The sequence below is a fragment of the Branchiostoma lanceolatum genome, chromosome 1 (genome assembly GCF_035083965.1).
Source record: "Branchiostoma lanceolatum isolate klBraLanc5 chromosome 1, klBraLanc5.hap2, whole genome shotgun sequence".
In the NCBI taxonomy this organism is placed as follows: domain Eukaryota; kingdom Metazoa; phylum Chordata; class Leptocardii; order Amphioxiformes; family Branchiostomatidae; genus Branchiostoma; species Branchiostoma lanceolatum.
The window spans coordinates 6,009,253-6,033,969 of record NC_089722.1 but is presented as its reverse complement, the minus strand read 5'-3'; the positions used below and the strand labels follow the sequence as shown (position 1 = coordinate 6,033,969).

The 24,717-nt window shown below is 40.1% G+C and overlaps 1 protein-coding gene across 9 annotated transcripts in view; it reads right to left on the bottom strand.

The window, feature by feature from the left end:
• LOC136431041 (afadin-like) overlaps positions 1–24,717 on the bottom strand; it is a 75,033-nt gene that overhangs the window by 32,305 nt on the left and 18,011 nt on the right. For 5 of the 9 annotated variants that reach the window (XM_066422257.1, XM_066422244.1, XM_066422281.1 and 2 more), the window contains exons 3-22: positions 19,462–19,574; positions 18,410–18,568; positions 17,419–17,587; positions 16,710–16,867; positions 15,836–15,859; positions 14,896–14,961; positions 13,251–13,368; positions 12,668–12,832; positions 11,665–11,765; positions 10,852–10,902; positions 9,856–10,059; positions 9,388–9,461; positions 7,120–7,195; positions 6,716–6,780; positions 5,776–5,831; positions 5,310–5,515; positions 4,748–4,893; positions 4,133–4,233; positions 772–900; positions 476–600 (exon numbers count right to left, since the gene is read on the bottom strand). In XM_066422257.1, the coding sequence (XP_066278354.1) occupies positions 476–600; positions 772–900; positions 4,133–4,233; positions 4,748–4,893; positions 5,310–5,515; positions 5,776–5,831; positions 6,716–6,780; positions 7,120–7,195; positions 9,388–9,461; positions 9,856–10,059; positions 10,852–10,902; positions 11,665–11,765; positions 12,668–12,832; positions 13,251–13,368; positions 14,896–14,961; positions 15,836–15,859; positions 16,710–16,867; positions 17,419–17,587; positions 18,410–18,568; positions 19,462–19,574 (2,306 nt within the window). The remainder of the gene's footprint in view (positions 1–475; positions 601–771; positions 901–4,132; positions 4,234–4,747; positions 4,894–5,309; positions 5,516–5,775; positions 5,832–6,715; positions 6,781–7,119; positions 7,196–9,387; positions 9,462–9,855; positions 10,060–10,851; positions 10,903–11,664; positions 11,766–12,667; positions 12,833–13,250; positions 13,369–14,895; positions 14,962–15,835; positions 15,860–16,709; positions 16,868–17,418; positions 17,588–18,409; positions 18,569–19,461; positions 19,575–24,717) is intronic. The other 4 variants (XM_066422236.1, XM_066422250.1, XM_066422263.1 and 1 more) reach the window with 4 other exon arrangements.

The window sequence follows — 24,717 nt, the reverse complement described above, 5'->3', positions numbered from 1 at the left end:
CATTTAAATCATGAAATCTGAAATAAGTGCATGTAGTTGTACAAAGTCATGTAGCTTCCATAGTTGGCCAATAAACTGAGCATTTTCAAAAGTTGGAGGCACAATACATTTGGGATCATATTCTTGCCTTTTGAAAAAAGTATATGCACAAGCAATTTACACAAAAATTCAACAATACCGTCAAAGTTACATTGAACAGTTAAAGCAAAGAAACTGTGGCTATAGATAAGGGTTTGTATAGATGGTCCTAACAATGCTCAATGCTAAATTCAGTAGGACTGGCTACAAATAACATGTACGCTGAATTCAGAAAGTCAATTATCAAAAATGTGGCCCCCTTGCTACGAAAGGAGAAAAAAGGCTTTCCCTATGATTGAAGAACGGTAATCAAAATAGCTTGCTTACGCTTCACAAAAAAGGGGCATGCAGGCCGCCATAGATGTAAAACCTTACAAATGATAGTCACTGTACTTACCTTGTTGAAGAGCCACATGTTGATGAAGTGGAAGAGTTGTGAGAAGAGCTGGATAGTCAGAGCTGCGTTAACTCGGCAACGTCGCAGGAGGGACATGGCCGATGACAGGGTGTTCAACACATCACCTGAAAAAGCAAGCAGTATTGAAAAGTGTACCAACATTTGGAACTAATACATGCACATGTACTACACTGACATTCATAATTCATAATTCTAAAACTCAAGAATAAGGAGCAAAGCTTTCTCAGAGACAAAAGTCTTGGTAACTTTTACAGATGTACACGACCAGTTCCTACCTATGTTGGGTTTGCCCCCCTTCATACCGGAGTTGGGGGAGAGCCAGCGCCCACTGATCCGAGCTGGGTTCTCCTTGGCGCTGGTACGGAATGAGCGCTCTGACGAGTGGGCGCTGTGGTCACCGTCGTCTGTTTGAAAAACACGAGGAAGGACATTAGAGTAGTGTAAATGTCAACGCTTAACCTTCTCCCTACTAGAGTAACCTTTCTACATTGGTTATGGGGTTAAGCAGCAGGGAGAAGGTTAAAAGAGACCACAGACTTATATTGAACAGTGGAGTGAGTAGTCCGAATCTATCCATCCAAAGAACAGAGACACAAGGTTGGGGGAGATCTAAATGTATATCTGTTAGTATTTGTACAGAATGGTAAGACAAGTATTTGAGTCTGTCATAGACAAATTCCTTCCAGTCAGAATATCTTTTCATTTAAATTAAATGAAAGAAATAAACAAAACAAAAAACAGTGTAAGCAAGAAATGACAATCCTATAATCGAGTAAGACTGCTTAAAAGTTAACATAACAACAGTTCTCAGTAACATATATTTGGTATGATACGACTTCTTGGCTAAGCTCAGAAAACTACCAGAAAAGAGAGTGACAGCAACTAAGCATGTTAGTTAAGTACATTCTACACACATAAGATGGAGCTACATGTAAATGTATGAGTGGAGTGACTTTTAGAACAGACAGATGACACAGACAGCAGTACATGTGTACATGTATGTGTAGACAGGTAGAGACATGGCACTAACTGTGTATTTGTATATCAGCTGGTATCCTGGTAAGCATGGAGTCAGCTAGCAGAAGGACAGAAACGTACAGTTTACAGCACATGCACATTCCCATAGCACTTACCACCCAAAGGCCCAAAGATTGTCAAATATACATACACAGCAGCTACCATAGATGTTAAAAGAAAGGTGTTGAATCATACAAGAATGCTAATCACTCTTTTCAAGTTCCTTGTTGCATTTGTTGCCATGTAATGATGATAACATCTTACTGACATGCCCATACATGTAAGTACACATTGAATAAGCTTCTGTTCAAATTCAAAACAATACACCATGCTTTTTTTGGTAACCAAACTCAAGACAGAGAAACTTAGATGATAAAAATTCATGCAGTAATGATAAATATTCCGTACAACAGGGAATATTTTAAACTTCAAAGTTGATGCAAGTTGTGAATGAGAGATGGAATGAAGCATGACAATGAACAAGTAGAGATGAATGTAAGTGTAACGTAGCTCTGACTAAAACATGCAGGGGTTAGGATAGAGCAGAAGAATGGCTAAGCTCTGAAGAGAGAGTTGTCACAAGCTTCAACCTGTCTCTAAGGTAAGTTGTTCGCAGCTCTTAGTGCCGGCGCGGATCGGTTCGGGTGGAACTGACAGGACGGGCTCTGACTTGGCGCGAGATTTGGAGCGTAGTTTCTTTCGTCCGAGACAGCAGAAGACCGGGACGGCTGGGCTACAACTGGCCGAACGGGCTTTGGAGGAATTTTTTTGTTGATTATGTCACAGAAAGTGAACAATCTTGCCAAAATTTGCCAATGTCTTGACTTTGTAAATCCTACTTGGTAGCACAATCTGCTTAAATAATATCACATGTTGATGTCTGAATTTGAAATCATGTCTTCTTCTTCTTGCATATTTGACTCCAAGTTGAACAGATATCTGAGTACCAAAGCAAGAGGTTGGCAAATTTAGAAATTTTCCAAGCCAAACAACTGTACAGTTTCAGCCCTATAAGAGCAATCCAAAACTCAGCCTTAGCTTTATTATGTTCAAGCCAACCTGGCAAGTGCCAATGTCCATTGAGGGTGCCAAAGTCGCTCTATAGTGCAGAAAAAAGCCAAGAATCTTATGGGATTTCTATTATCTTGTTTATTACATGTTTTATAATGAAAGAGGGTGCTCAATCAAGGCTCAATCCTTATTCAAACCTGCCCAGCTGCTTTATCTACAGTTTCACTGTAAGTTGAAGCCTTCATACAAAATCTTACTTCCAAATGCAATGTCTTCCCAACTATGACAGCCATGGCCTCAATTGCACGGTTCAGCAAAAGCCACAGGGAAGTTTTTGTCATAACTGCAACTTGGTGTCAATTCTAACCCTCCCACTGCCAGGGTTCAGCTAAACAAGGCTTTGTAGTTGACCCATGACAATGGGAGGGTTAGACGTTGTCTATGTGGTGCTTAGAGACAGCTTGAAAAGGCCTGCATGCTACACTGTGCAACCCAGCTGCATATCTGTCAAATTTGTGCCATAGAAGACTTCACGGTAGGAAGAGTTGGGCTCCCACATAGGGTTACATTTTCCAAACCAGAGCCTGGTCGGGTAATTTGTGGAAAGCAAAACTTTGATATAACAGACAACACAACACAGAACGTAAAAAAATAGTCATGAGCATAATTTGTGTAATTATATTTATTGTTGAACACATTTATTTTTCATTTCTGCAAATAGCCTGGCTGGGTCCTGGTTTGGAAATGTGACGCTAGCATTAGCCATGGGTTTTGAATTGTAGGGAATTCCGTGTACTTGACAGATACGTTGCTGACCAACCTATAGGGAGGTAGCCGGGGCTGTTGCTAGGGTGATAGGCGTGATAGTTGAGAAAGATGGGCAGGTCACGCATGTCTAGAAAGCTGCCCAGTTTCCAGCCCGCCTCCAGCATCCAGAAACGCCCCTGGTCTGCATCGCTCGGTTTCACTGGCTCAAGGAACCATGGGAGAAGCAGCACACATGGACACATCACAGAACAGGGTAACAGGAAGAAGGTGGTGGTGGGGTGGGTGGGAAGTGATTTTTGTGGCAAGACAGAATAAGAGAGTCACAATGAAAGAGAACAGACGTCATGGAAAGAAACAGAAGAAATGAGAACGGAAAGGAGTGTGACGTAGGTAGGAGATCCATCACAGAATGAGGACAGTTTAAAGTAGGGATGAAAAAAGAAAATAAAGAGGTGAAGAACAACAAGATGTGAGACATCATGACTCATGATAGTGACCACATAAAATAGAATCTAAGCAATGTGTGAAGAATGACAAGGCAAGAGACAAAATGCAAACTACAGTGAAGTCTGTGCAAAGACATGATCTACCCAGACCACAAAATGAAAGCAAGTAATGTTGGTACATGTAGTAAAAACAATGCAATGTGGAAACCTAGAGTGTGTTGATGAAGCAGTCACACAAATTTGATCTACATGTAACAGACCCGATCATGAAAACAATCAAAATTTCAATCATTCTGATTGCTCCATTAGGTGCAAATTCTTCCTGGAACTTCTTTTCACCTAGATGGTGAGTGTTTTTCCTGGAATTTGCTGTAGATCCAGGTGAGTTCCTTACCTGTAAGGGACTCCTCGTCCTCCTGGTCAGCCTCTGAAGACTCGTCCAGGAAGGATGGCATGGACGCCCTCAGCTCACGGGTCATACACTGCACAAGATACCTGCACATACAGATAAGGAGGTTATATAGTTATACCAGCTCAGAAACAAACTAGACACAGCTACAACAATCTTTCAGTGCTGTATACTCAAAATAAAGGAGATTTAAAATCTCTATCACAAAATATGGTGGATAATTTTGTATACAGTATGAAAAGTCCTTTGATGTAACGTAACCAGCCTCAAATAGATATCTGTGAGCCAGGTGCGTTACTGTAAATCTTGAAATGTTTGCAGTGGTTCTATTTTCGTGGTGACCTCTCCACCACAAAGTCTTGACGCCGAGAATGTGTATTTCCATTGCATTGCTACCGTACTATAGAACTGTTTCAAATGTAAACTCAAAACACTGAAAAGAAAACCTTTTTTGCCCTTCTATTCTAACGTAAAATTAAGTCCCATCAAAATAGACCAAATTTATAGTATGCAAAAGGTTCTTAAGATATGCAGGACGACTGATGTCTGAGGCAGTCCATCTTCTCAAAGAGATGAAAAGTGATTAACAAAGATGCAGACCTGAATGCCATCTGCACAGCATCCCCCAGAATTCCCTGTGCTTCCTGTGTCTGGCGAGACGTGTCCCGGTCCATCTTGAGGAAGTGGAGCAACTCGGAGGCGTTGGCCATCCAGAAGGCCAGGACTCCCGCAATAGCACTGCCCTCCTGAGCAAAACAAGAAGTACAACAATGAATGCTGTAGAATTGTCTCTATTGTATCTATAGGCAAGTTAATACATAAGTTAATCATCCTTTTGTGACATTGGAAAAACAAAAAAGAATCTCAAATCACAAATTTTTTTGAATTTCATAAGGCAACAAACATGCATATGGCAAAGAATTGAATATGGGAAATGAGATAACCTATTCAAGGACCTTCACCTCATTCCTGTCAGTGTTCCCGATGTAGAAACATGCCACAGCTGGGGACAATTTTTATCTCAAATTCGAGCTCAACTTCCTGTCACACTGCAGTTACACCATTTTCTTCTTCACTTCCTGCCACTCTACTGTATTAAATTACTGAGGACACACAAGCAAACAGACACACCAAAAACGTAACTGCAAGGAGGTAGCAGTACCTGAATTGTCCTGCTGATCATACTGGCCACTCTTATGGTCATGGAGTTCAGCCTGTGCAGCCTCTCCGCGGCCGTCTGGACATTCCTGGCGTCCGAGGCGATGCGATGCCTGGCAGCCATGTACAGGGTGTAGGTCGGGGCCAGCTTGAACTGGACAGCAGCTCCATTGACTTCACTGATCACCTGCGACAGCAGCTGTTCTTCAGCTGTTAAAAGGAACAGCAAAATACATTCTCAAGCTGAATGACATAATTGTTTTTGGACTAGCACATAAACCCAGCCACATTTCAATGTCAGACATTTTGCACAGTAGCAAGCATAGTTCAATAGTCCCTGCACGGAAACTGGAAGCTATCAATATAAGAAATGCAACGATGAAAAAACTTCAATGCTGATAGCTAAAGAGGGCCTTCCCTGCAATTCCTAGATTGACCACTAGGGGGCGCTTTAGAGTAAAACCACTTACTGCTGTCTCTGTACTCTATAGATGCTGGAAGCACCGTCTCAAAGGGGATGTTGGACCTGAGGAGGAAGAGCAGCAACATTAACATGGTTTTTGGTTGTTATAACATGTCGTGATTTGATCTTTCAGTAAATATCACAATAACAGACTTCAGAATGGCTCACAACATTGGACTAAAATATCCGTTGACATTGCCAAAATTATGGCTGCTACACGGCAACAAGGTTAACTTAGACATGAAGAATGTCCCATCCAACCGGTAGTAGTTTCAAATAGGCTAGGAAGTAGGAGTAGGCCAAAGTCCAGGCAATTTAAGCCCAGTCCAGACAGTAGGCCTGTGCACAGTCTGAATACACAAACAGCCCAGTCTATAATTGTATACAATAATTCAGCAATAGCCATGAAGACAGAGGTGTTTTGTAAAACAAGACTTGTCAAGGGCAGTATCATACTATAAGAAAGATTCTAATTAAAAGCACTGTTTGAATAAAAGCTGTTTTCTAAGGAGGATCTAATGTTTGTACTTTACCACAATTGCGTTACATTACCACAATTGCGGTACATTCGTACTTAGAGAAGACAAATGACTATGATCTCAATGACCTTAATCTTCCTGTCAGAAATCTACATACAAATTGTCTGCAGTGCTCTCAGTACATGTACAACAGTCTGTCAGTATACTGTAAATGCAGTTAAGTTTGTGGTCGTTCTAAATTTGCAATAGGGCTATAATCACATACTGTACAGTAATGGAAGCAAAATTTTTTGCCACTAAAATTGTAACAATTTCAGTACAGTCTACATGTAAATTCTAGTCGTTTTCTTCCTGAAAAAGCACCATTGTAGTGAGTATCATTTATCTAAGCTTCAAGGTACCCATGCTACAAGGTCATGGCAACACCATTTACGTAAACACAGATACATTGTAGGTGAGTGTACTAACCTGACTGGAGGCATGTGTTCTGGTGGGACATCAACTGGCCTCTCCTGCAAGCCTCTCGGAGGCGTCTGAAGGGACAAAGAAAATGTCTTTACACTTAGAGTCAAACAGTTTTGTCTCTTAAATACAAATGTAGTATCATACAGTGCTTACTGCTGATTGCACTAAGGATAGTAAAAATGTGATCAATAATCTGTACAAAATTTACTCTGATTACACAACTGTACAATTCTATAGCTGTATCTGTATCTGTATCTATATAGCGGGTATAACCGCACTTTGGCGTAACAGTCACCAGCTTTACTGGAGTAAACCTCCAGAGGTACACAGATGGTTTTCTGAGACTGGACTGCCATAGAGAAAGAGAACTACAGTAACTATTACTCGGGTGACAATCCAATCCTCACCTTGTTAACAGGACTAGAGACAGTCTCGATGTGGCCGTCTACGTCAAATGTCGTCTCAAACTGCCCTGAGCTGGGGCTGTGGGTGGGTGGGTGGAACATTTACAGTTACATACAAGTATTACAAACTACAAGCTGTAAGATTGGGGTCGTGGAGGACAAACATCGTCACAGAAGTAATGGCTTCATCATGGGAACTAATGCTGCTATCAGGGTGGTTAGAAGGGGAAGCTGAGTTGAATATCAATGAGTGTACACAGTGTTTCCTAAAGTACATATTCTAGTTCCCAACAAGATGGTCCCTGTAAAATACATCCAAAATAGTCACAAGAATATAACATTATAACATAAGCAAGGCTCTCCGACAACAACAACAAAACACTTTGTCAATTTTCGTGTGTGAACATTTGATACCTAGATGAGATGTTATTTCCATTAGTAAGAGAGGGGATTTAACTTCATAAAAAGAAAAAAACACATATCGGGCACATAATCAACACATACAGCCACAATTAGAAACAGCATGCAATCCCTCAATGCCATTGTGTTATAGGACTGATCCAAACATGCAGTCAACAACACACAGGTTAGTAAGCCTTCCTACAAACCTTCTAGGGCACCTGGGTCCAAGAGGCAAAGAAAGGGACAGAAAAAAATTGGGAGATTTTATGACTATACTCTGCAAACTAGGAAGTAAGAAACAAGAGACTTGGAGCATGTACGAGGTATATTGTGAGATAAAAACAAATCTTGCACAGAAGCGTGTAGAATGACTACAGATGACAATTGCTGACACAATTGAGGCAAGTTTTGCAATCATTTTTTGTTCAGCTCTACAAATTTCTCTTATGGTTCTGACATCTATTTTGTGAATAATAATAATCAACCGCTAAACAAGGCTCCTTTATCCAATCTCATACCAAATTCTGAAATCAATTCTTTTATGAAGAAAATTAACATTTTTTCTTTCTTTCACATTATTGCATCAAGATTCACAAAATCAAAAAAAAACTGACGAAGTTTTTTGAAGAAGCTCTCTTCAAAAAGTTCCTTCTCAACAATGTGCAAGTTAAGTTTTCATCTCACAACACCTGGTTAACACACCTGTCTTGAATCTTGAGGAAAGGGTGCAGAACTGAAGAAGAGGAGTTAAAGACAAGAACTAAACAACAGCCTGGGAGGAACCAACCTTCGGACATAGTCGCGAACCAGAGCGTTCAGCATTCTGGGAGGATCGGTCCAATGCAGGCCAAAAGCCGACAAGGAAATCAACCAAGTTAGAAAAGGTAGATGGGAAAGAGCGTGCTCCTTGGGGACATGTTAGTGCAATACGGCCACATCACCTTGATTCCTTGGTTCTCATATCTTCTTATTAGGAAAACGTTTGGACAGAAAAATATCAGATGTTTGGATGCGCAACTTCCAAGAATACCACATAAATGTATATGCTAAGAAATGTTTGTTTGGATGACAATAAAAAACCTTACACGTAGCAAAGGATCCCTTCATTCTAATTTACACTTGCAAAGAAAAGCCTATATCAACTCAGAATTACAAGAATATTCAATGTTGAATGTATTTTGTGTCTGAAGTTGAAACTGGGACTGTTCTTCCTTTTCACTTATTTTTCAGGCCACAGTACAGGAACCAAGGAAGTAAAGTAGTGACGCCCGTGTCTTGCAGAAAATGAAGGAAATGGTAAGGAAGGGAGGAAATGAACTGAGATGAGGAAGTAGGCAGTTTGGACTACTAACACAGTGTAATACTCTTTCATCCCCTTGTGTTAATGGTTTAGTTTATGTGAGTAACCGGCTTGTACAGCCCCACTTCACAACACTTAGCAATCATACTGATGCTGTGTTGACATGGTGTGGATGTTGTTGTGACACAGATGTGGGATGAGTCAACAAAACATGTGAATACACTACTGTACACCAATTTGGCATCAGTCAACAAAACCATTGCACTTACTACTGTATGTTCCAATTTAGGTTGAGTCAACGAAACATGTGCACAAGCCACTGTACACCAATTTGGGATGAGTCAACAAAACATGTGCACACGCTAAGTACTGTACACCAATTTGCAGACCAACAAAACACTTGTCGTATTGGTCTGACAAGCTGTTGCCAGAGCAAATGCAAACATAAACATAAACACGGAAACTACTCTGGACTAATTACTAATATGTTTGGAGGGCCCTTTCTTGGAAACCTGATGATGTACACAACAAGGCTTTCCTTACAGATGAAGAGGAAGTGCCTCCCTTACCTAGACTGTTCTGTTGGTCCCCTTCTTGGGGAGGACTGGGTCACGTCTGGTCTTCCTCCTTGAGACTTCTGACTCTGTAAGGAACAATTTAAGGAAATGTTAACGCATGTACATCATCAAGCGAAATAAGAAGCTGGCCAAGGTTAAGTAGTTTTTCAAGACAGTTGAAGCACAGAATATTTAAAGAGGTACTGAGATAAGACTACATAATACTAATAGTAACATGGCATTTAGTATACTTGCAGTATGTTGCAAATACATGAAATTAGCTTTACTGCTATGACTACGTTTTGCTGACATTTTCTTGTGCACCCAAAATTCTTTCTGTGCATCTAAATTTTAAGGTTGGGTGCATCAGTGCACCTAATCCCAAATATGAATTTCGAGCCCTGTACAGAAACAAAACCACTGAATACATCTCCAAATCTACAATACATCACCAATAGTAACACAGGAAGTTAGCCCTACCTCTGTGACTGGTACAGGCTCACAGAAGCGGAAGGTGTGCATCTTGCCGAAGCGGACAACAGAGTTGTGTTGCAGCATGGTGGTCTCGTAGATGCGCTGCCCGTTGACATACGTCTCGGCCTCGTGGTTGGTCGGCGTCACCGTGACGACCCCCTCCATGTTGGCGAGGACACAGTGGCGTGGTTTCACATTGGGAGAGAACAACTGAGGAAAAAAAAGAAAATATTTCAATCAACATGATTCTTTCATTTCTTTATTTGAAACATTTGGCTACTTTGGAAGGATATGTCACAATTAAGAAAGCTGCTTCTTGTTCTTGTGATTATGACAATGACGAGGAAGAAATGGCATAAAGAAAATTTTAAACTAAAAAGGGCTTCTATTATCTGCAAACTCGGGTGAAACCGTACAAGATCAGAAAAAAAGTGAATAAACATGACTTTTACTTCCGGTTAATTCCCAAACCTTTTGAAAGGAGCAAAGTTAATATCAACTGTAATAAGAAGTGGGGCACACAGCACATAGCATGCTGGCTTTCATGCTTGCACTGCATAAAATTAGATGTAAAAAAAAAGATAATATGCATTAAGCTGAGCACAGGGTCCTCCATGCACAGCCATTGTCATCTTTACCTCCTTAGCATTTGTTTTACCAAGGAAAGTAACAATGAAATACTATAGACCAGCCAGCACTACCACCAGCAAAAACAAGAGGGGATGGTTAGCAAGTCAGCATTCAAGTAAGGAATTGGGTGCCAAGCACTTACAGACACAACTTTTTTGCTTTCAGGGTTTTGGGCAAAAACAATCTTATTGCTTTTTACATTTCTTTTATCCTTGCTTATGAATATAGAACCAAATTGTACATTTATATCAGTTACATGAACTATCAACTCTTTTTCTGTATTCTTAAAAGCAATAGAATTGCAGCAGCCCATGCCTCTCTATGCAGGGGAGATGTTTACCACCCACATAGCACTAGAAGGTTCCCACCTACCTCCCCTTTGGAGGAGGAGTGGTACCCGGAGTCTGTCTCCGCCACATTCAGCTGTGCCAATGGGAGAAGTGCTCAGCTCAGGTTAGTGGGTCAGAGGAGAGATTTGCTTCTACATGAAGTAGTGTGAGAAATGTCATGACTAAAACCCCTGTCACACATTCTGGGTGGGGAGTAGCCTGGAATCCATTCTATTCTAGCTCCAGTTTGCTCCTCTGATCACATCTAAGCAGAAGATGACTTTACTATAAAAAAATGCTGGCACAGACAATATCTTTTTACAACCCAAGACCAGTAGGCAACCTCACCAACAAACTTCCAACCACAGAGGACCTGGAGACGGTTGAGAGGCCATGGTCGGCTATGTGTGACAGGGGCTTAGCATGTGTAAGGAAGGTCTTAGTAGAGTTAATAGTGTAAGATAGAATGGTGAAAGAAAGCAGAGACTACAAAATTGCATGAAATCCTGAATTCCTCCAAAAGACAAGCATTACCCTATTACCCTGCAAACAGATGACCATTGACCAACAGGTACAAGTGACAATAAATCACAGTACAAACTCAGCAGAATAGAATCAGAACTACAACTGCACAAGATCATGGTTACCATTACCACTTTTTCATATGTTTTGTACTATTCCAAACTTAGTGGTATGTGAGGAAAACTAGTCCTCATGGCACAAAACATCACTTCTCCACAGATCTTTCAAAGGGAATACACAAATCTGAAGGATGTCAGTGACTATGTGACTGTCACTGGTCTACCTATCAGTTAGGACACAATATAGACAGAAGCAGAGACAGTTGTAGGCCTACCTGAAGGTACTGGCCACTCGTGGCTGACGATCTCTCGCTGCCGACTTCAGTCACGTTCGGCTGCAGGCGGTGGAGACGGGGTTTCAGCATTTCCGAACCATCTGAGATGAAAAGACAAATCACAGGAATTAGAAAAATGAAAATTGAACCAGTCAATAGTATGCATGGCAACACTTCCTTGACTTAAGTAAGGACAGAAGATTTTTGTTTGATATTGTTACTTCATGTTGCATGCATGGGTTACTAATAGAGCCACACCTACTTGATTTTATGGATGTCATACATGTAAAAATACCCAAAACGATCCCAATATTATTTCTTTTTCCACAAAAACATTTTCAATCCTTTTGACAGATGTACAGTAATATGAGGCAATATTGACATCTTAGTAACAAGAAAAAATGTAATTTTAGGAAACTTTTTAATAAATGATCACTTTTTTGAAAAAGAAATTATCATTAAAGCAAAATGAGCTCAATTTGTTTTGTTGCTTTGTTTGCTTGTTTGTTTGTTTTTAGAGGATGGCATCCATATAATCATGACAATGTGGCCTAGATGAAGGGCCAACTTACTCTTGTTAACCAACTTGCCTGAAGACGGCAGAATGAGGCAGAGAGAAAAGTAGGGATGAGTGGGGAGGGAATGAGTGAGAGAGAAAAACTCAGGCCAGAGAAAAATGTCAAGTCGATGAAGATGATAGACGTAATATCTTAAGTCTTGTAAATACAATAAATACCAGTTTTAACAAGGAGAATAAATGTTTGTAATTTCAACACATCAAACACCCAGAAAAATTTTTGTATTTCTCTATCACTTACTACTGTACTTATTTCTAATTGCATGAGGATACATTACCTAAAAACACTTCTCATACTTTCTATAATTACGTATAAACTAAAGGAGAAAAAAATACCATCTACCACAAGTAACTATGTCCACCCACACTATAGAAAACAGTCTATGAGCTCTACTGCAGAAGTTTTGTTTTAGATCAGTAACCCACCAGGGTTGAGTTCCACCATGAAGGGCAGCCTGTCCTGTGGCACAGGTCCCATGTCCTGGTAACTGTCGCTCTCGCTCGACTTGCTGCTGCTCTTTGACTTCTTCGGCTTCCGTTTCTGTCCGCGAGCGTCAGAGGGACGTCTCTTCAGCTGGAACGCAAGTGTGCCTACAAAGACGGAAAAAATTGTCAAGACAGTTGCACAAAATATTTCAACTGGTAGTTCAACTGGTAACAGCCTCTCTGTTGACCTCCTGGAGTCCTGGTTCCAAGTAGGTGGTAACGGGGAGACCTTCGTTCAAATCCTGGGAAGGGCATTTTGCTTGGGGCTGCACCTACCTTGCACCATACCACATTCATGATTATTTGAAAATTGGAAAGAAGATTTTAAAGATACACATAGATAGGACTTGCAATCTTTCACTGAGGTTTAACATAGTTGTATCCATAGGATTAACATATCTGTAATCTACAGTTCCCAGGAAGCTGCAGGGGGATTGTACAAGAGGCTAAATTGTTTGTTACCTTCTACAGCAAGTCATATCACTCTTACATCTGAACAGGATTGTTTAAAAGTAAAGCATACCTTTCTGTGCAGGCCAGTCCATTAGGATCTGGAGGGGGCAATCGTCATCGTCTAGAATCAGCTCCCTGCCCCACCCCCCAGTCTCCGTCACAGTGGTACTGCCTGGTGGTAGCTGAACCTGAGGAAAATGTAAAATGCTCAGTTTTTTTGTATACGTAAAATTCTCAAATGAATTAATCTTCACCTGCTATAGGTATACCTGTGCACCAAATTTGAATTGGTTACAACACATATCAGCAGATTGAACCCTCCAAATGTCATGGGCCAATTACAATGCCTTTCTAATTGGCTGTGACACTTGGAAGGTTAAGAGAGCGAGAAACCCAACTTTAAGAATTTACTTCAGTAAAACAAAATCATGTACACCAGCTTCCTACATGTACTGTCCTACATATCAAAGGACTCAAAATACCCTCATTCAAAAAGGCAATGTCTTTTACGTCCCTTTTTTTAACTCTCCGAGTGTCACTTTTCAGGAGATTGGGAGGGTTAACTTGAGATACAACATAACGCAATCTGAAAGTAAATGATAGGGAAACTTAGTGATCTTCCCTGTCTGAAAGAAATGACTGGTTTAAAAGAAACGAAAACTTGGTCCAACTGATTGTCCTTCTTGGTATGTCAACTGTAGGGTAAGTATAAATTAGTAACGGTCTTGCTTCAGGAAATAACATGCATGACAAAAATGAAAAAGACACTTCAGAAAGCAGGAAAGAAGTCATGAAAGGTGGGAAATTAGAAAATGGCTAAACAAAAGGATTTAAGTTAGGAGTGTGAAAATGAGTACACAGTATGTATTCTGCTGCATGCATCAACTATCAACAGGAAAGTTTCACAAACAAACTAATTCATGTATATTAATTCTATGTGATATGTTATATTTGCCCAAAGGCTTTATCATAGGGATAGTGATAGGGAGTGTAGATACATGTACAGACATTTAGCATGTGTAGGGGTGCTACCATACAACTTAAGCAATCTATATTGCCAAATCAGGCCAAAAAGAAAAAGGGGCAAGTTGTATAATTCTTTGACTAACAATCACAAGGATCTTTAAAACAATACAAATACAACCACAGCAAATACATGGCAGACAAAGCAGGGATAGGGTACCAACAGAGGGGGGAGCAAGTTGTAATAAAAGCCAGTGATTATTGGTGATACAAGCTTGTTTGACATCAGGCAGGTGGTTGTTTGGAGGGCGGGTGGGGGGGGGGGTGGTTCTACACTGTAGGGGTACAACACAACAGCCAAGCAGGGACTACCAGGTATACTTAAATCTTAGGAACAGCAAGGACAAAGCACAACTAGAGGGAAAGAGTGGGACAACACCTGGAGGAAAAAGCAAAGAGGGCTGCGACAAACTCCCATGGGAGGAAGGGAAAAGGGGCTACTGTGGTGAAGGGGAAGGTTAAAGCAAGGTCACAGCACATAGCAGGAACAGCAAAGAGCAGCAAATCCAAGATTGGATTGTCATCTTTGGGATCATTACATGCAGCAGAGTGGCAAACACTACAGGAGAAGCCAGTGGGAGGGAAGGTAGGGGGAGGGCTACTATGCTGAGGGTCAAAGCAAAGTGGGAGGGGGGCTACTGTGGTGAAGGTCAAAGCAAGGTGCCGGCAGTAGCAGGATCAGCAGGGATTACCTCCCTGATGGGGCTGAGGTTGTTGCCTATCCTTCTCCAGGTGGAGGTTCCTGGGGGAAGCTGGACCTACAGGCCAGGAGACACAGAGAGAAGAGAACACGCAAGAACATGGAGCTTACGGCCTCAGAACCCTTGTCCTGCGCTACTTCTAAAGGAACTACATGTTCCCCCAGCAAACAGCTTCCAGAGACATCATGCAAGGTTTCCTTGCAAATTGTCCGTGGTACAGGACAAGGGTAAGGCCAATAGTTTTGAGGGGCTACGGAGAGTTTTCTACGGGAATATGCAAGTGGTTACTTCATTCCTTCCATCACAGAGCTTGGTCAGCAACGTCTTATAAACAGTGGTATGGCCAGTCATCAAAACCTATAAAGTTCTGCTGCGTTCAAATTTATATCACAAAATGCTTGACACTTTTGACATTGAGTACTTAGGGAGATATCTCTCCTGGTCTTGCTTTCGTACATGTTATGTTTTCTGACCAAATGCTCTTTGTTGGAGCGAGTGAAATTATCACATTAAGACACAGTGTTTTGTTATTGATTAGCAAAGACACAACATGGACACACATGTTACTAGTGCTGCTGCATATGTGAACTAGTAAGGTTGGAAGTACATGTACAAGTCATGCAAAACAATGCAGACAAATGGGAAAAGGAGCATAATGTCTTATTATTTCATTACTTTAAAAGTTGCAAACTCAAGGGTTTTGGGTATTTCTAGGTTCAGGGATGGATCGGAAAGTATCGAAGATGGGTCAGTATGAAAATATAACTGCATATTTTTCACTTTTCACTCATTTTTGGTCCAATTTCTAAATAATGCCATCCTAAACTTTTCTGATCCATCCCTAAGCATTAGAGAAGTGCTTGTGTGGGTGCATCTATAAACAACAGTAAAGGTACTACTTTGAAACATTGTTAGCAAAAGTTATACATACATTCCTAAGCCTGGAGGTAGATAGCTAAGAAGGGGAACGGAAAAGTGAAATAACATGGCTTGAAGTACTCTTACTCTAATATATATTTCTTATATATTATCTGGCAAGTAGCAACACAGAGCTGAGCTTATCTTAAATCTCAAAGGGGAGTCGAAGCATACACTGTTTCATCTTTTCATAAAGTCAACCTTTAAGTTTTGGAACATCCAATTTTATAGATACTATACCAGTACCGTAATAAATACAGCATTTCCTTATCAAACTTCAATATGTGTTATAAAGTGCTTGCAAACAATTTGAAAAAGAGCCATTGCCTGTGATCTACTCAACAGAGCTAGAAGAAGTGACACAGTGACAGTTCCCAGTAAACAGACACAAAGACTGCAAAAAAACATGGATTAATAGGCCCCCCTTTGCAAAGATCTTATACAATATTTTTGTGCACAATGTAAAGCACTCTCAGTCAGCCCTTAGATCCTTCTCAACTTAAAATGACCCATTCCAGACACCACACTTCCGTTTAGGTCACATGACTTTATTAAGCTATGGGTCATTTTAACTTGAGAAGGACTAGAGGAGCGATCAAAGCTTGTTGGTAGGCGCTTTAATTTGTGTGTGGAAATAGGGTTTAAAATCTTCACAATGTTAATTACTATCACAGACGAACTTTCAATTGGATACAAGCCCCTCTTTCCCACATAAGTCATGTTGAGTTATGTCGGCAGTGGCAATCACTTGCGTTGAACAATGCAAGGTATTCGCTGTATCCTGTAGAGATGTACATTACATTAACACTGGTAGTCTCAGAATGAGAGCAATCAAATCCCTTACAAGTTATGTGTGGAGCCAGTGTCTTTCTCTTTTTCGTTCTTACCTGTACGAGGCAGTAGTCCAGGGGGTCCTCCTTGTCTAGACCGTACTTCTCCAAGGATTCCTTAACGACGAACGCTGCCGTGTCATTGGTGGAGAGCAGGAGGGTTTTGTAGGGCACCTCTGGTTTGATAGTTTCGGCGTACACTTTTAGGGTGCCACCTAGATGGGGGAAATAAAACAATTCAAGAGAAACCAAGATCGTTTATTTTATCATTACACAACAACATGCTTGAAACAGACCTCAAATGGCTGTTGTAACTCCTTGATTGTGAACTTGAAAAAATTAAATTATTCACGGATATTAAGATGCCTGTTGGTATGTTTCTGTGTCTACTGGTTCAGTAGTAGTAATGGTAGTAAACTGGTTTATTATTGTACATCATACATACACAATAAAATACACTTTTGTAGCCCGAGGGCTAGATTGCAGTGCACTGTACACAACAAGGCTTGTAATCATACTTGCATTTTAAAAGATACATATAAGATACAGTTCTACAAAGTGTTTAGCTAACCCTGACCCTATTTGACATTGACCGTACCTGAACTTGGCCCACTCATGAACTGCTGCAGTTTCTTCTCCAGTTACTGTTGGCATTACTAACTACAAAATCAGTTATCTGCTGTTTGCTTGTTTATTTTCATGACCTTAATATTGTAAAGAAACTTTCTGTTTCCATATTTCCATGTTTAGCTGACGTTGACCCTACCTGAACTTGGCCCACTCATGAACTGCTGCAGTTTCTTCTCCAGTTTCTGCTGGCGTCGCCGCCTCATGACAGCCTCGGGGTTGGAGATGGAGCGTGTGAAACCGGATTCCGGCAGCTCCTGGTACAGTTTCTCCGCTGCATTTTCCTCGCCTTGCGGAGAGGTCGGGGTCTGGGAGAGGAAATACGAAAATTAGTCGTGTTATAAGTTATGAAAACAGTTCCTTTACCTTATAGTTGTAGCAGATATCAAATATATGTGTTATAAAGAAGTCAGTTATAGACTGCTTAGGATTGGTCAATTCAAAGTGAAAACTGACAAATAATCTGGTCTGTCATGCAATTTTCATATTATGGTTTTATGTCCATGCAATGCTTTTGCCTTATGTTGCGAAATTGTCATGCACTGAGCATGCAAAGGCAGACTTAAGAATTAATTTTGCCAAAACACCATCAAAAAAATCACCATCCCTTATTTCATCATAATCATGCAAGTTTCACATGCAATGACTGTGGATTTCACATGCATATGAAACCTGAAATCACTCTGTACCCAGAATCCATTGTTTACTTTCAACAATTTGTCAAGCTAAAAATGGGACATTTTGTTTCAAATTTACTGATTTGGAATTGGCTACCTGTCAATCAATTCTGAATAAATACACATTAAAAGATTCTGATTGGCAAGTTATGCTTTTTAAAAAGAACATTATTCACAATTTGTGAATTGACAACACATCCCTCTGCCAGCGCAAATGATGTTTTAAATATCACTGCCTAGTTTGCTCAATCACTGTCAACATGTCTCAAACTACAAAGCCATGGGAATCAAAGCTATCAGAAAAGATGACGACTAGAAGTATTCTACAAAGTTTTTAGGTGAATCACTGATGATAGGACTGGAATAAATGAAAAAGACTGGATTTGGGGGAGACAGGGTGCTTCCAGAACATGGAGTGGAATGTGAGAAAGTTGTGTCAAGTTCGAAACCTACATCATCCTTGGGAAGGACTACCTTAGGAGAATTCTCCTTGCCCTTCAGAGCCAGAGCCTCTTTCTTTTTCTTCTTCTTCTCCTCCTTCTTCTCTTTCTTGGAGGGTTTCCTCTTGAAGTTCTGCATGACGGACTTGTCTTCGAAGTAGTCACCAGTGCCCTGAAGTCATAGGAAACATTCATCTTATCAGTACATGTACATTCGTCAAATAGTTTTACAATATTGTACCAAACATGATTACCTTGCACTTAAATGCATTTCTGTGATGTCTTCTTGCTATTTCTTCAAAATCATAGCATTGTGTATTGTTGGCATGTATCTAAACACAACGGATGCAGCTCTTGGTTCCAAAACCTTAATTACTTTCAGTTGTGACATGTATTTCTTGGCTGATTCAAGCACAGATAAAGCAAACATTGGGTACAGTTTCCATGTTTCCCACTGGGTCACTTATTCAAGTTATTGGCACACTTTGAGGCCTGTCTTGAATTACAACACACTAGTAGGGCAACATCCTTTGAACTTTGCTGGTGTGACATTGCTGCTGTTTTCTGAATTATGGACCTTTTCCTCAATTTTAGAGTGTGAATTTGGATGACTGTAAATTTGGACACTTGTTCAAAAGATGGCTTGATGAAAATTGATATCAATCCCTAAAATCACAGTAAAGCCAACAACACAGTCTGAATCTTGTCATAAACAACTGATATATTCTGATATTTATAAATTATGATATGTGCAATAGTTCCATATCGCACCTTATCCTGATCTGGTTGAGCATTCACACAGTTAGCAGGCTTTACATACAAAATTATTTTAAAAAGCATTATATAACTAAGTTCAACAGTACTTTTTCCGACTCTCTTTTTCTGCCTTCCGCCTTTGTTTGTAACGATCAAAGTCAAAGACCATGAGCAATGCTTTTCTTTACTATTTGCCAAGCTAGTTTGCATAGCCCTGGTATCTCCCTTACTACATCCTAGTGCTAGGATATCCCATGTTTGCATCTACAACACAGACAGGGTGTAATCAGCAGTGATCAGGAGACATACGGAAACGTTGAGGTTGTCCTCCCTCTTGAGCAGGAAGCGGCCTTCCCGGTCGTCCTTGTTCCAGTTCAGCTGCACCAACAGTGGCTTCTCGTTGTCGTCTAACCGGCGCTCCTCTGGAAACACAAAGGCATAATTTGTTACTCGAGTCAAAGTCATAAAGCACATGACACAATACATGAAAAGTCAAATCAAACTTGGCAAAATCTAAATGCAATCCCATCTCTAAACTGGATAAGATTTGGAGATTACTTCCGGATGTTTCAAGTGACATCCATCACTCTTCTTCAGCGTCACTAGAATGAACTTGAACTAAAGAAGAGTGATGGATGTCACTCAAAACATCCGAAGTAATCTCCTAAACCTTTTTGTTTAATCATACATTTACTTGTGTTCTAATACCTACATATGTATATCATTATAAAACTTAAAAAAGTAAGGTTTGTTAATACAGACTCCATTGCCACCTTCAAGCGTTTTGGATTTGAAAACATTTACTGTCAAGTTAACTGAGAGATGTAGGAGCTAGTTGTTATGATTATTTATTGTCCTGACCTTAACAAGACAACTGAACACAGTTATCTGCTCCTTTCACTCAAAATGTAGACACTGGTATCTTGAAACAAATGTAAAGATCTCCAAGTATGTTGAACTATAATTACACCACCCTTTGCTTTAACTCTGGAATTGGCATATGTTCAAACCAACCACCCACACACAGTACCTACCCTGCTGTTTCAGATAACTTCCATATTTCCTGTTTAACCTCTTAATAACACTTTTGAACATTGTCCAAATCCTAAAACAGGCAACCTACAACTGCCATTAGTTTCTTGGGATCCTTGGAGCTTTCAAACAGGAATAGGGGTAAAGTGTTTTTATCTAAAATAGTGCAAGAAGTACTTTTTCTCTTGCCTTTATCTAGCTTCTCAACCTCAGAGGTATCCAAAGGGTCACAGTATCCTGTCAGACTTCACAGAATCAATGATAAAGAACTTATGTCCCCAGGGCTGCAGACATTAAGGATCTCTTTAACTGTGCCAGTACATAAATGAGCGGTGATGCAGCGTGACAACTTTTAGCCTCTGGCACAGACAAACCGCTAGAAAAAACACTGTTAGGACTTCTGCTATTCATTTAGATCCACCCCCAGAATGGAAATAGTTAAACTTGGGCACTCGAGGCACCCTTGGGCAAAAAAGCAACATCTTAGACTGAGCTTATAACACTTGCCGCCTCTAAATTTCTTGGATTTTTTAAGATGTCTACATTGACAGTTATAAGTAACCTTCTTCCTACTGGGTATCAGTATACCAATACAGATTTCCTGTCTGGCTAAATTCATGGCAGTGAGAAGTTTACATACTTTAACTTTACGGTATTTAGGATCATTATGGCAAAGTCTGCATATTTCGATAAGTCCCTGCTCTTGCTTATCACCTGGTAAGGCTCTGTAATATCTGAAGTACCACAGTTAAGACTGCCCTGGCTTCCCTCAGGAAGGAAGTATTACATTATACAGACGTTTTCTTACAAGGTTCAGCATAACATGACACTGAACTGATCACTGGTGGCTGATAAAGAGAAATTAGCATCCCCTTAGGGGTGGATCAGGAAAGGTCTTAGGGATAACACTTAAACTTCAACATGTCTTTTCAGCACAATAAGCAATTTGACTTATCTCCAAGCAGATCTATCTGTGGCAAAGCAGTATCAAAAGGGCCAACCAGTATCAAAAGTCACCTTTTGGTACTAGTTGTCCCTTTTGATACTGCCTTGCTTAGAGATTAACTATGACATCTTTGGTAAAACATTTTGCAGTGCACATTTTCACTCATCATCATACATAAATACATGTACATGGACCCCTCTCTATATTTTCTGGTCTATCCCTAACAAACCCCTCTCCCCTGAGTACTGGATATGGACAGTAGCAGCTGCACCCTGTCTCACACCTGTGTTTCTACACTCACACCACAGGCTGTCTGCAAGGGGTTAGGAGCTCACATCTTGGGGGACATTCCAAATACTGTATAAAGAAATGGGGGGAGGGGGGCTCTCGACAATATAAACATTGGAACGGGTCTAACAATCTAAACCACAGAGATCGAGAAATGATACACACAGAGAGTAGTATATATTCTTTTCAAACTTATAACCAATATGTTATGGTAGGAAGAGAACTTTTTCCCTCCCTAATGTATGTCATTGACCATTTTGATCATGAGAAACCCACTTTTTCTTAGCTAAGCCAGACCGTACTCCAACAACAGTCTTGATAAAGCCAAGCCTCCCTGGATTCTGGCTCAAAGTCTGTGTGGGCGATTTGTACCCCACATGTGTGACAGAGTTTAATGCTAACACCATGTGAAGACCTAACAGCACATAAACTTTGCAAAGTCAACCAAAGACATTAGGGACTTGGCTAAGAAAACTGCAAGGTTGGTCAGAATAACATCTAAATTTGTGAGGATAGAAAAGAATTGGACTGTGCGCCCTGAGTACTGTAGCGTGGCTGCGTAAGTCAGCCTCAACACCTGCATTTCTGTTATACATAATGTAGTTGAACTCAACTGTTATCAACAAAGATACCATGTTGGGAAAAGAAAAATGAATATGTCTTCGTTTTTTAAATTTGCTAATTTCTACCATTGTTGAACCTTAGTTCCTTCCCACCATTGGTTGTTGTAATATATTTCCGTCATAAATCAATTTCATGGATTTCCTTTTTTCAAGTACACAAACTGCTTGATGTGAGTTATAACTTTGGTTGTACACTTTAGATGAAAAGCAACTGCTTCTCCAGAGACACTGATACAAACCATCCCCTTGTCCTGCATCAAGTTAAAGCCCCACTTTTGAACATGATGTTTGCCACACACACATGACCAGTGATAACAGAGAACTCTGAGAAGTCTGGTTTGTAACAGGGGACAACCTGGCACATGCTGTCCCTTTCAACAGCTATCAATCTACTACAGACAAACAGAGACTCATGACTTGATTCTAGGCAAGATGGCTGCAGAAAAAGACTAAGAAAAAGACAACTTATTTGTTCAACTGTTTTACCTTTTGAACTGGTAACCCAACATGATAGCGAGATATACCAGATACCTGAATTTGCATTTACTGATATAGAGTAAAACATATCTATTTTTTGGTATATTTACAAAAATGTAGCTAGACAATACATTATACATATCCTTCATTACGCCAGAAAATGAAAAAAATCACATGAACAGACTTGGGTAGTCAGCATCACTAAAATAGATCCATTTTACTTTTTCAATACATTGATTCCATATCATCATTAGCTACCAATATCACACATGTAACCAATGACAAGCTAAAACTACATCAGAGAAAAAATGAATTGGACTTTTACAGGTGCACTCGCTTTATTTTCATCCTCAAATTCACCATTGCGTACAGTGTTACGGAAACAGATGATAGATCAAAACCAGTGGTTTAACTTTCCTTTGAAGTTTAAACAACCCTAAACAGTTGCTCAGAGGTAAGCCTTGGGTTTTCCATTCTCAACCTGGTTCCCATCAAGAAATGGGTAGTGATTTATTTACTTACACCAGGAGGCATGTTTACTGTTCATTCCAGACAATGAAACTTTTCAAGACCAGAGCCCTATTTCTCACATTCAGCATTCTTGCTACATCTCAAACTACATGATGCTGAATTGCACTCTCTTGCAAATAATTGAGATACTTGTTATCTGGTAGAGTGATCTACATGTGTGGTTGTTTGCTTGCAGTGGTGGCCATGTTAGGAGAGGTAGGATTAGGCCATTTACGGAGTGGGAGTCAGGGGAGCCTTGTTAGACCATATGGGACAAGGTTACCTGCCCGCAGAGGGACAACAACTATAAACATGCCACACTGCTTAGGGAAGGATCTGTCAGTGAACTGCTACTGGGTAGAGCTTTCTACAACAAGGAAAGAAGAGTCAGCAGTATTGAGAAGCTAAAAGGAAAAAAAGTACTGTAAATTTTGAAATGTTCACGGTGGCCTTATCTTTGCGGAGACAACTTCCTGCAAAATCAGGACATTGTGAATTACTGAATTCGTGTTCTGTATCTCTTCTGTGCTACAGAATTGTTTCAACAACAAACTTCAAACAAAGTTGCAAAAACCTGCTTTCCCCTCCTATCACGAAATTAAGTCCCAGTTAAAATAAACGAGTATACAGTACAATGTAGGTGGTAGGAAAATCTAAGCTAAAAAAAAACTTTGGATGCCAATGATTTGATATAAATCCTAGCATTTGATATATCCTACCAAGATATGACCTACACCCTAAAAAAACAAGATTCAGAGTGTCTAGGGAATGCCATCTGTAAAATTGAGATTGCATGACCTAATTGTAGAATCACAAGGTCATCTAGTTTAATTTTGACAGCTGTTGAGCCTGTATAGGTTAAGTTCACATGATGTGCAATGGCCTTGTTTCAACTTTCTAACCCTATGAAGCTCTGTCATCTAGTGTTCCTGCTAAATACTACACCAGTAATATTTCTCGTATTGTTTTTTCTTGGCGTCAAAGTCCAAAGTTGATGGCAAACATAGAATCAAACCTAACACTGTAATAGAGAAAGGGACATTGATAGCTTTCCACTTCCAACATGACTTTCCATCCTTTACACTTTAGGGGCCAGCCCATATATCTGTGAGCACTCAGCAAATGTCCTTTACCTCACCCTGACACAGCATTCCTGTCATTCTGAACACTGGACACTGAGCTTTCAAAACAATCCTGCGGAAGTCACACCATCAGGAGGCATGGTAGGGCTAACCTTGACTTCAAGAGGGGGGCATTTCAACCACTGGTCACTTTCAATTGTTTTCATATTTGAACATGTTGTTCTTTTTTTTTACCTTTCAAAACTACCATATTTCAAAGTATATGAGTAAAGATTTACATGTTGTTTGAAAGTACATGCTTTTCTCTATCTCATATCTAATTCATTTTTGTCATAACACACTTTGCTATGGTGATATTTGAGAAACTGTGACAATTGGTTTTCTTATCTTTCTTGTTACAATCACAGAAAAGAAAACAGGTCTCATAACTTATTTAGAAGGAGGATTTCCTCCTACTGTTGTATATATATATACAGGGCACAGAAAGGCTACAATGTAATTGGTAAGAGTCAAATTCCCCGGACACATTTATCTTTTAGAAAGATTTTGGTATGGAGTGGAAGCAGCAGGAAATTAGACCAGAAAATTAGCCTAATACCTCAATTTG